This window comes from Sinohyriopsis cumingii, chromosome 17, assembly GCF_028554795.1.
Source record: "Sinohyriopsis cumingii isolate HCF-2022 chromosome 17, ASM2855479v2, whole genome shotgun sequence".
Classification (NCBI taxonomy): domain Eukaryota; kingdom Metazoa; phylum Mollusca; class Bivalvia; order Unionida; family Unionidae; genus Sinohyriopsis; species Sinohyriopsis cumingii.
In genome coordinates, this window is record NC_142977.1 from 32,599,145 (window position 1) to 32,612,317 (window position 13,173).

Consider the following 13,173-nt stretch of genomic DNA (forward strand, 5'->3'; position numbering starts at 1 on the left):
TTCACAGAGCGGTATATACTTTCCTGTGTAAAGCCACGTCTGAAACCCGTCTTACTGTGGTAACGTCTTGACGTATGAATATTCTCTAATTTTATCAACCTACAAACCAGACAACAGAAATAATACATTCTATTATAAAAACCAAATGACTTTTTTCTACCAAACCACCAAACATTTTCATTTTAAGGACAGATATTACCATTTTGTCTATTTTTGCTCAAGGCATCATTTAATAACGCCAACTGTGCCAATACTACTTAAGTCACATTGAAATATGACCTGGATTCTCAACTGATGCTCATATTTACCAAAGTTCTGAATGTTCTAAATTTGTCAAAAATGGCATTTTTTCTGACCTTGGTTAACCTGGAATGTAATTTAGATTTGCAAGCGGAAACGTATATTGCAACAATATTTCTTAAGTTCAAAGTTTCCTCCACAAAATAATGTCAAAGTTACTCTTCGCATGCATGTTCAAACATGGAATATTACTTTCATTACAAGTGGCCTTTACGGTAAGTCCCCCTTCCAAACAAAGCTTTTGCAATTATTTATGACGGGAGCATCTTAAATCGTATCACTAAGATCAAGCCATTTGAATTGATTTGGTCAAATATTGAATTATATTTATATTGCCATCATGTATTGAACTTTATGAAAATACTGAGCAAGCATGAAGAAAAAAACTAATCTAAAAGGTTTTGATTCTGTCAATTTTTCGCCCACACTATACAATAGTCAATAGCTGTTAAATAATTGTACGTAATATTAAATATGTTAATTGGAAACGTAAAGGGGAAACCGAAAGTAGGAATTCAATCAGTGATTGGATTATTCGGCTTTTAATCATTGTTAAAATATACAGTACTTTGGATACTCCAATAAGTACGTGAACCCTGCATTTGGACGAAAGCAAAGACATTATTTATACAATTGTGTTTAGTTTACTGTAATATAGAAATGAGAACCATATTTTCAGAAGGGTAAGGACATTATGATTTATAAATAATGTATCGGGGATTTGCAACGTGCGTAACAAAGAAATGTTGCAGTTAAAACCATCGGAAATACGCTATTCCCAGGATAGCATTAGCTGCGTTTTCACTGGTAAACATCACGGAACGAAGATTGGTAAAACGTTGGACGGACTTGTGGACTGTGACATCAGTGTGGATACTATTCCTTACATTTCGGTGACTATTAGGAATGGAAAGTGGTTCACTCATGACAATCGACGTTTGTGGGTATTGAAGTATTTCGAGCTACTCGGTGGTTGTACTCAGGTATCTGTCACCCAAAAAGGCCGCTTGGAGATGAGAAAATTCACCACATATAATGAAGGAACTGACATCAGAGTAAGGGGAGATCCCGGAGGAACTTGGTACAATAAATATACTAGGAATCCCGAGATATACAAGGACTATCTTCGAAATCAAAACATCAATGCACACAACGAGTCATCTACTCCATCCTATGCAAGTATAGTTTCAAATGAGGTTTCTCTAAAAGCACTCCTCAGAGATTTGACTGTCGATACGAACAAGATCGAGCAGGCATTAGAACAAGACACAAATACAGCGCACATTACTTTGAAAAGAAAGAGAGGTACATTAGATAAAACACGCACGTACTCACGAAAGCATAAATCTGTGAGCGTTTCATTTTCGTTTTGTTCTAACCCTTTGTTATCGAAGATGCCAGCTAAACCTGATTTAAAACAAGTATTTCCTCGTCTCATGTTTCAATTGAATTCCATCTCTAACGGAACTTGTACTTCTGCTCCGTCTACGTCCTCTGATCTAGATACTGCTGCCGCAGCTAAAATAGTGTCATCTTCTAAGATAATAATACAAGACAATACTGACATGTTACAAAGTGCACTGGATTTGTCCAAACAAGCACTGGCAACATTTAGTCCATTGAGAACACAAGCAGTGCCCAAGATCAAGTTGATACGATGTCCTGACAATAAGTGGAGCCTAATTCCAGTATAAAAAGAAGAATGTTATATGTTGCATAAGATTCCCTTCAGTGTTTCCTCTGTGAACAAAGATATCTTCCTCTCCACAAACGTTCACTCATCGTAGACATTCAACAATAATATTTTCCTAAAAGGAATAAAAGAACAGCCTATTCCTACTCGTTTTGCTAAACTTTAGGATGCTTTGTATATACTTACCAAATTTAATGCTCCGATGCAAAAACAAATCATACAAACAACACATGCATAAATCATCAGTTGAAAGTGTGAACGTTGTTTGAACGTCTAGAATCGAATGGTTTCTTTGCCCAAGGTACAGTAAGTGCTATTAGGATCAAATCGTTACGTTCTTCGCTAAATTCTGTAAAAGAAAATTCCAGTCAGTCAATACAAAAGTGTGTTCGTTCAAGGAAAAGGGTTTATTATCATGTGTTAGAATGGTTGTTAAAAGTGGATGATCTCATATTAGGACCGCTTTTTTGGACCTCGTGTACAAGATGTGATGAGATGACTATTGAAAGACATCACACTTGTATGCCCGAATTTTAAGCACAGAATACAATTAGCTTTTGTTCCTTCAAATGATGGATAGAACTCCATCGTTGGTACAAACAACATATATCGTAATGGCTCATATTCCTAATCTCACCGAGATGTCCCTACTGCAACTAAAGTTACACTCGTTGATGTATCGAATAGATTTACCAGAAGCAGAAAAGTCGTAACGATATTGACAATATTGTTATGTATATTATATTTCCATTGTTTGTTAGTTTTTAATTTCTTTTATTTTATTATCTTCTGTGGATAATTGTATTTTGGACTTGGCCTTGTCCGAAATCAGGTCTATTTTCTACCTGACCTGAATCATTGATTTTGAGTTTGTAAACAACATTTGTACCTCAATCTAAAACCAGGATATTGGTAATTCCACATGAAACCCAGCGTCTACATGTTGTTTACCACATTTAATATTATAATTTTAGTAACAGATCTTCTAAATTTATAACTAAGATTTTATCTTGTAAACATTTTGAACCTTCAATTTTCCATTAGGTAATAGTTTTTTTTAGAAAATGCTAATAGGGACCTGAGGTCAAGTAGAGGACTATATAATCTTGTTACTTGAACTTATTCATTCGTGTTGTAAGATCTTACTAGAATCAGTTGTATTATTTTGTACCGAGTATTTCGTTTGGGCTGAAATTTATTTATTCAAATTATTTAATTCAATTTATTCTTATCTGGAAATATAAAATGCCCACAAATAACGTCCTTGGAAATTAACAGTTGAGTTTATAGTGAAATACAAATAAGGATATATTCTTGAATTGTATTATTGTGATTCAACAAAAGACTTTTGGCACATTTCTAAGATCCAGGCCAACACACGCACATCAACACTTCCAGCGTTGGATTTATTTTGGAATGCCACTAAAGTTTATTCAGAATTTGAATCATTAGGACTTGTGTTAGAAGTTCTGTGATTATTTTGGGATTTAATTCGCAATACTGTAAATTTATTTTACATTTTTTCTCTTTGTATTATAGGAGAATAAATTATTTGTTGAATTTTACAAAACGTTTGAGTTTTCACTCTTTTCTGTTGCTTAGTTTAAGACCAATGAGTCGTAATAATAGATTGCGACGACTACAACTGCCTCATGTGAAAGCTTTCGACACGATGACTAAACCTACTCTGAGAGATTTCAAGAATTCCATACAAAGAGAAGAAAAACAAATGGAGCAAAAATAATGACACAGATAGCAAAAAGTAAGAAGAATTAAAAATCCACCAGTTAAAACACCCAAGTTAGAATAAACATCAAAAATCGGATCAAAAAATTAATATTAGCACTCTCGCAAGCAGAAGAAAAACGAAAGAAGTAAAGAAACAAATTAAACGATAACCGAGCAGCCCTGTTGGAGCATTCTCTGCTCCTATCGCTCATCGGACACTTAAAGTATTGCAATCAAAAAGATACCAAGTGAAGAAAGAGAATCATGTATTGATTAACTTACTGACAGGCAGTAACATCATGGAAACACTTTTAGCCAACATTTACTACAATCCTGCCAATTCCACTGCTTTCGGAGAAATTCAAAAATTGTGTTGTGCAGCAAAATCCAAACTCAGAAACTACATCTGCAAGATGTATGACAATGGTTACAAGAACAATCGACGTACGTAACATTTAAAAAAGTTACTTATTTTTTGTAAATGATTTCTCTAGAAACGGTCAAAAAAATAAATGTGTTTCAATCAAATTAGTGCATAATCATTTCTGTCGCACAGAACTCAGTGTACACCGATAAAAAAACGACACTGTATTAGATCAGTGTAAGTCTAGTCTTCCTTTACAATGCTGGCAACCCTGTACATAGTTTCATGTTTAACGTTTTGTTTGGTATTTATAGAGAGAAAGGAACGGACTTGTCATAGTTCTCGCGTTTCACTCTTTGTTGATGTTTGCCTAGGCCGAGTGTATTAACAATGTTGATTTAGCAAAATGTTGCTGACGCGTTTTTGGTAGAGAAAGTCTTTGACCAATTCTTCTTTTTCCCTCTGTCGAGCTTTGAATTTGATGTTTTCTTTCATTTTTGCATCTCAGCTTTTGAGGGATGTCTTTCATCAAGTCCTCGTTTCTAGCATATAAAGTACTGCATCCAATATTTTTGCCATTTCTCCGTGTACCCATAATGCCCACAAAATTTACCCCAAGGATGGTTTTAACATTATATTTACCCTTGTACTCGTACAGTTTCATACTGTTAGACAAACGGACTAACATTAAAAACCTTTTGTACCAACACAGTCCCATTTGTCATATTTGTAAAACTAAAGAATTATACGTACAAGGGGAAATCTCGTGTTCATTTTTAACATTATAATTCCCCATTTATTATGAGACTGTATCTGCTACGCGCCAATGCCTATACCTACGACTATATCCCATCTATATCCCAAAATATGACCGGCATTACGGCATTTTTCTAATTAAATCTCCATTCCGTGTTGCCATATTTACTGGATATTAGGAAATATTTATAATCAGTACCACTATCGTGGTCCTCATATCGTACAGGGGACTGACAAAACACCCATGAAACGAATGGTTTTCAGAAATTAACACGACCTGTAGTAAGTTATATTTGGTCCATAAATGTAATTCTAAAGCCAGATATAAGTGAATTTTGTTTATATAAGTTTATCTAATATTCAGAGGTCGTGCCTTTGCGGGGAAAAGTTAGTCGCAGTTATGGATAATGATTCATATGGACTGCTGACATTAACAGACACTGAAAGTAATGGTAGCTTCGACTTTTTTTGCCTTCAACGTTTTTTTTACAAAATGTATATTCTGCAGCGTCAGTTCGTTCACTTGAAGCTGTTGTATGATTTAGTCGATGTTATTTAATACTGCATGTACTGTCAAATGGGTGACCGGTTTATGTCCACATTGTTATTTAGTACTGCGTGTAAATAAAACCTCGCTTTATAGTTTAATTGTCCAAATTTACCTGGAAATTATGCCAATCCACACGGGTAAAAATTGAAAGTTTGAAGTAAAGGAAAATTAAGAAAAAAGAATACAATTGTTTTTGTTTTTTAACACATGCAAAGTGTTTGTATCCATGTTTTGTGTGAGTAATGCTTCATTTTCTTCAATAAATATAATAATATAGAGTTTGTGAATGGGTGTTCTAACAAACAATGTTAGATTATACGCTATGTCACTGTTGTACGTAGCAGCAGTTTACATTTGTAAACGCCAAAAATGGCCTATATCATAGCAATTTATTTTTTAAATTAGTTACATTATTCTTTAAAGGCAAGTGGACATAAACTGAAAAATATTTAACTGAACAATGAATAGTGATGGTTGTAGGGAAAACAGTGAAGATGACAGGGAGCTGTTGTCACAGGATGAAGCCGGGTTGGGACTGGATTAGGAAGACACCAAAAGCAACTGCGTTTACAAGATGTTTATTTATAAACGCAATTTAAATATAAACAAATCTGACACCATTATAAACAAAAAGATAAGGAAAATTATAAAGTTCCTAACATGGAACTATCATCAACAAATAACTCAACGAGAGAAAAACTCTTAAACATTAATTTAACGAATGGAATTTCAAAATAAACGTGAAATCCTATCACCGATCAACAAAATAAAAGTGACCTACACCCCAATATAAAGAGTCTTGAATGTATCGTTCAAATAACGATTTATAAAAGAATTATGAATGTATCGTTCAAATAACGATTTAGAAAAGCAGGTAAATTTTAACGTATCGTTCATAAAACGATATTGAAAAGCAGTGTAAATTACGAACCTATCGATCGTTCACATAACGATATAGTAATAGGAATGAATGAAATTATGAACCTATCGGATCATTCACATAACGATATAGCAATATGAATGAATGAAATTATGAAGCTATTGATCGTTCATATAACGACATAATAGGAATGAATGACATTATGAACCTATCGATCGTTCACATAACGATATAGTAATAGGAATGGATGAAATTATGAACCTATCGGATCGTTCACATAACGATATAGCAATATGAATGAATGAAATTATGAACCTATCGATCGTTCATATAACGACATAATAGGAATGAATGACATTATGAAATGCAATTGTGGAAATAACATGAAACACTATAGCTATCGTGGCCCCCATTTGACGACCAAGATGTTAACTCCGGTTCCACGCGCTCTAGTAAATGGCCAGAGAAGCACCCACGTATGGTCCGCTCCTCTCAGTGTGCTTAAGGATCCCTCACATCACAGACCCGATGGTCGCGAAGACCTGGTCCCTCGCATCGAGAAAACCAGTCCACTCTTCCGATCCAACGTCACCAAAACACAGCGTATACGTCACACGAAACCCCACAGAGTTCTGTGACTCCACATCAAACGATGTACAAGGCATGGCATTTAGGCAGCACTATAGCTGGTGACTCCACATCAAACCATATACAAGGCATTGCATTTAGGCAGCTAAAATGATAACTAAACCGTGTAGTACATATGACACGGTTAAGTACTTCTGCAATGATATATGTAGCGCATGCGCGCACATGAATTCGTTACCCATTACATAATCGTTTAATGCAAACAGCGTATAATTAAATATCAATTTGTCTGTTCAGTTACAACAAATAGCTAACTCGAACCAGATTATAGTATTTATAATATAGCGTTGTATAACCTAGGTATTGACTCTCTGTAGAATTTAGAATAAATATATGTTTCCTGCTCGTTAGCTACTGCATTAAATGAATATGTTTGCAGATACAAGTCTTTTTGAAACATTAATTAAGGTTCTAAAGTATAAAAACAATCCTGTCATATAAACGAATAGTACTAAAGAAACTTTCATTACCTCTACAGCTGGAGATTTGCTTCCGTAAAGGGGTAAGCTTCCTGACAAGACTTAATGTGATTTGGTTATAGAGAATTTGCTCTATATGTACACTAGCCGTGACAGATATGCGCAGCTAGGTACTTAGGTTTCCCCGCTGCAGGCAATTCGTTCGTGCAGCATGGTCTGAGCTTGGCTCAGGATTTCGAAATAACTAAGCCAAAAGAATATACCACCCTCGGGTGACGCTGTACGCGGCAACGAAATCCGAGTACATTTTTGACAACATATACATATTGATATAACTCGTACACAATTCCGTGACAGCTGTGAGGATCCGCTTAAAGAGTACAAGTGTAAGAAGAAATATATATATATATATATATATATATATATATATATATATATATATATATATATATATATATATATATATATATATATATATATATATATATATATATATATATATATATATCAGTGTATCATAAATGTACACAAATGGATTGCCCACCCAGTCATGTTATGTTACCTTATAGCAACATAAATCTGTTTTGTTCGTTTCTATTGATTATATCAGTAAACGAATCAATGTGTGTCAGCCAAACCTCGGTTACGTTGCAAGTTTGTGTACTTGATATGCACCTGTACAATAAACAGTATGGACTATATACCTGAACTTTGTATACATGATCGTATATGTATGTCTACTTGAAAGACTGACATTACATGTTGATTACACTCTGACTACATGTACGAATCTGTATGAACTATACGGATGTGTCCACATTGTTGTTCATGTAATGCTAGAGTGTGGATTTTTTAAAATCAAAATTACTTTGTTAACCTGACAATTTTGTTCTCTTTTTCGCATTTTCGTTTCTTTAGATACCTAGGAGAACAAGACTCTAGTATGTCAACTCTATGTCAGATCTTACTTTACTGATTGTTCTATACAGGTAGAGAATCTAGCAATCACAAAATCAAGAAATTCGATTAGTTATTTACGTAAAATAGTATACATGGGTATCGTTTTTGCAACAGGATTATTTAAGAGAGATGGAAAAAATATTTAGCAGTGGAAGCAATGAAATCGTTGTTTCTGATGAGTAAATATTCACATATGTTTTCTAACTTACCTCTATTCAGTTTATATTATTTATTTATATACTTTTTAGCTTATATAATTTCTTTTGTATTCATGTTAGTCCGGTCCTCATTAACGGTACCGAAATATTGCGATTTGTTATGGATGAAGCCATAGAAAGAGTACATATACTGCTTGCTGGGAAGAGTTTTTCAAAATATAAACAGGATGTTCATCTTTATCAGACTGAGGTAAAATTTCATCGTTCAACAACAGTAAATATATTTGAACTGTCTGTATTACTGCTTATATATATATATATATATATATATATATATATATATATATATATATATATATATATATATATATATATATATATATATATATATATATATATATATATATATATATATATATATATATAACTACTCCATCTTACATTCTTGTTAGAGTCCCATGGCTTGCGTGATGTGTCGTTATGAAAAGGTGTTGGCAACATTGATATATATTTCTATATATTTAAGTAACTTTTTTAAGTGGTACTTGTATACATACTGTCATTCTGGACTAGAAACGTCTACTAGGGCTTGATTTTGTATTCATTTAGCAGGCAGTTTCTCATTTAATGAGTTTGCTAACTTTAACATCATTCAGAACTTAAAAGTAGTAGCTCTGACTCTTTGAAAAGCATTGCATTATAGTGTTCTTGTAGAAACGGAGATAAGCTAATATACGAGTCCTACCTTATGCTAAAAGTCAAGTATTCGATCGAGGATGATCAATACTATTCTAATTGGAAACGTTTTGATTTTTCGAGTGTATTGGTGTTAACGGCACTTTGAACACATTATTGGCCATATCATGCCTAGGAAATGGGGCTTAAGTGTCATTCCTAACGACACACCGGACAAGTTGACACGAGCTAGCCTAGAAAAGTATCGAACCAATGACCATTGTACTATGATTCATATATATATATATATATATATATATATATATATATATATATATATATATATATATATATATATATATATATATATATATATATATATATATATATATATATATATATATATATATACATGCGGCTAAACATTTTAAAATTTGTTGATTTGCTTTCTTCCATAATTATAAATAATACTATAGAATTAAATGATCATGGTTGGGTGTTTATCGATGTGTAAATTTTACCTAATCACTCATAAAGTAAATAAAGTCCAAAGGACTTGATGTTAACTTTGTGAGTGATTAAGCAAAATTTACACATCGATAAACACCCAACCATGATCATTTAGTCTTTACAATTTACACATCGATAAATACCCAGCCATGATCATTTAGTCTTTACAATTTACGCATCGATAAATACCCAACCATGATCATTTAGTCTTTACAATTTACACATCGATAAATACCCAACCATGATCATTTAGTCTTTACAATTTACACATCGATAAATACCCAACCATGATCATTTAGTCTTTACAATTTACACATCGATAAATACCCAACCATGATCATTTAGTCTTTACAATTTACACATCGATAAATACCCAACCATGATCATTTAGTCTTTACAATTTACACATCGATAAATACCCAACCATGATCATTTAGTCTTTACAATTTACACATCGATAAATACCCAACCATGATCATTTAGTCTTTACAATTTACGCATCGATAAATACCCAACCATGATCATTTAGTCTTTACAATTTACACATCGATAAATACCCAACCATGATCATTTAGTCTTTACAATTTACACATCGATAAATACCCAACCATGATCATTTAGTCTTTACAATTTACACATCGATAAATACCCAACCATGATCATTTAGTCTTTACAATTTACACATCGATAAATACCCAACCATGATCATTTAGTCTTTACAATTTACACATCGATAAATACCCAACCATGATCATTTAGTCTTTACAATTTACACATCGATAAATACCCAACCACGATCATTTAGTCTTTACAATTTACACATCGATAAATACCCAACCATCATCATTTAATCCTTATAATTATAACTTCATCCTTGCTTCGTCAAATCAACTTAATCTATCAACAATGCATTCCAATTTAAGTAGCGCGAGTAGTGACTAGGGTCACCCTAGCGTCAATGGGAATTAGCATTACAGACTCCCCCCCCCCCCCCCGGGTCAATCTAGCGTCAAGGGAAAATTAACATGGAGAAAAATCGTGGGTCAATCTAGCATCAAGGGGAATTTAACATGGAGAAAAATCGTGGGTCAATCTAGCGTCAAGGGGAATTTAACATGGATAAAAATCGTGGGTCAATCTAGCGTCAAGGGGAATTTAACATGGAGAAAAAATCGTGGGACTGTCTAGCGTCAAGGGAAATTGAATATGGGATTTTTTTTTTTAAAATATTTAAAAAATTTTTAAAAAAAGGGGTAGGCAATGGAAAGTCATTCTCTTTTCGAGACCTATGGGTGGCCCTGAAAAGGGCCTTTGGGTTTATGTTAATGTATCCATTAACATAAAGGGCATCTGCGGCATCTTCTTGTCCTCAAGCTGCGTCTTACTCGAGGGCCATAAATCAGTGTCCTCTTGAGGCAACCTTGTCTTTCGACGTACACTCTTCGTATCCACAGACTGGTGTCTGACTTGTCGACAACGGTCCACTTGGACCGGACATACATGAGCATGTCCGTCCTAAACATCATGGAAGACACAAGGGTGGATGATTCGACTGTGGTCCACATCTTGAAGCGACGAGAACAGGTGAATCAATGCAGTGAACTGTGCTTATTTATAGGTAGAGGAAGGATTGAAACGGATTGAGTTCATTCACCAATCCGAACACGCGTTACAAAATTCAGTCAGCCCGCATCCAATCCGAAGAGAGCAGTCTGTGACGTCACGTGGTCTATATAGATTCGCTAGCGTTTGTGTGCAGTCAATCTATGCGACAGTGATTCAACATGACGGAAACTCAGAAAACGATCCATTGGGGTGCACCAGCAGGGGAGACCGCCCAAGGGAACCCGGACTTACTTTCAGAAGAGGTGAATTGGGATTTTGTGGATTTTCTTACCTCGCAAGAATTTGTTCCGGAACCTTCGTTACCTTCTTCATTACCGCAAGTGGAGAATTTTAGACAGAGACAGAAAGAAGAATTGGAGAAATTTATACAACGACAAAAGGAAGCGGAACAAGCTTTTCTCCTACAGCAGTAGCAAGAAGAAGAGGTAAGAAAAAAACAACAGCAACAACAGCAAGAAGAAGTAGCAGCAAAGAAACAAGAGGGTGAAAATCAAACGGTCACGGTACTGTTGGACATTTTAGCGGAGTTAAGAAGTCTGAAACAAATGTATCAGACTTCTTTATTACGACCGAAGAGAATACGACCTTCCCGAGCTAAACACGTTAACCCTGTGACTAAGCCTACCGTACCACCCTTAGTGATTTCAACCCAATCATCATCAACACTACGCAGTCCAGAAGTAGGCCTTGGCCGTGGCAAAGGCTTAAGGCAGTTAAAGTTGATTGCTTAAACTCACGCCTACACCAAAAAAGGCCCTTTTCAGGGCCACCCACGTCTCTCGAAAAGAGATACACTTTCAATTGCCAATAACTAAAAAAAAAAACAACCCATTTTACCCCTATAGTACGTGTTTTTGTATGAGTCCGTGAGTGTACGTTCTTATTTTAAAATCAAAACTCAAAGACACTTACCTTATATAATTAATTTATTCTTTTATCCATTGTTACAATCCAATTCACAACAGAACACTTTAATATAAAGTTCATTGACTTCTTCTTTCTCCTTGTTTAGTCTCTCTGTTTTTTTGAATTTCTTCACCGTCTTTTCTTCTTTCTCCTCATTTTCTTCCCTTCTCCTTTTCTTCTCCTGTTTCTTTGCCTCTTGTAAATAGAATTGTCTTCTTTCTTCCTCTTCTTCCTCTGAAGAATCCCTCTCTTCCTCTGAAGAATCCCTCTCTTCTTCTGAAGAATTCCTCTTTTCTTCTGACTCCTGTTGTTTCTTTTTTGGGCAATCTGGAGACCAATGTCCTTTTTCTTGACAATAATAACAGGTATCTTGACTTCTGTCTTTTTTAGCCCTTTTTCTTTCTTTTTTGACGGTCTGGACACTCTGAAGACCAATGCCCTTTCTTCTGACAGATATAGCAAGTATCTTGACTTTTATCTCGAAAGGAAAGAGAGTAGTCCGTGGGCTGGTCTGAAGAGAATTTTCTAATGACCCCTCGCAAAGCTCTGACGAAGCGTTCGATTTGGTTAGTCTCTTCCATCGTTGTGCTCGACTTGAGAGTGAAATGAACAGTGAAAGGACAAGACACACACCCTTTTATATACGCTGGTCTGACATGACTATAAATTAGTCTATGGTGTTTAAACTTGAGTCATTTGACGTTTTTCACTCAAGATGAAACGATCCTATTCATTCGAGAAGAAAGAAGAAGAAAGTAAGAGGCAGAAACGTGATCTATCGCCTGGTACCAGGGCTGAAATCTTGGCACAAATTCATGCCAGTGATTTTGAAGAGGACATGAGTGAACCAGAATCCGAAACCTCTAAACCAAGTTCGCCACCCTTAGTCAACCCTGAAAAATACTATTCCATTCGAGAGACGGAAAAGCGCTCCTCTAGAAAATTTAGAACCACGGCTTACAAATACACGGTGAAGTTTAAAGATTTCAAGGCTGAAGTG

At 34.8% G+C, this 13,173-nt stretch overlaps 1 protein-coding gene across 1 annotated transcript; it reads left to right on the top strand.

Annotated features, from left to right (window-relative positions):
* The first annotated feature begins 835 nt into the window (after positions 1-835).
* On the top strand, positions 836-3,557 carry LOC149778374 (uncharacterized). Its single transcript, XM_089938469.1, has one exon. The coding sequence runs from the start codon at positions 1,044-1,046 to the stop codon at positions 1,992-1,994; it is 951 nt and encodes a 316-aa protein (XP_089794595.1). The 5' UTR covers positions 836-1,043; the 3' UTR covers positions 1,995-3,557.
* Positions 3,558-13,173: the final 9,616 nt, after the last annotated feature.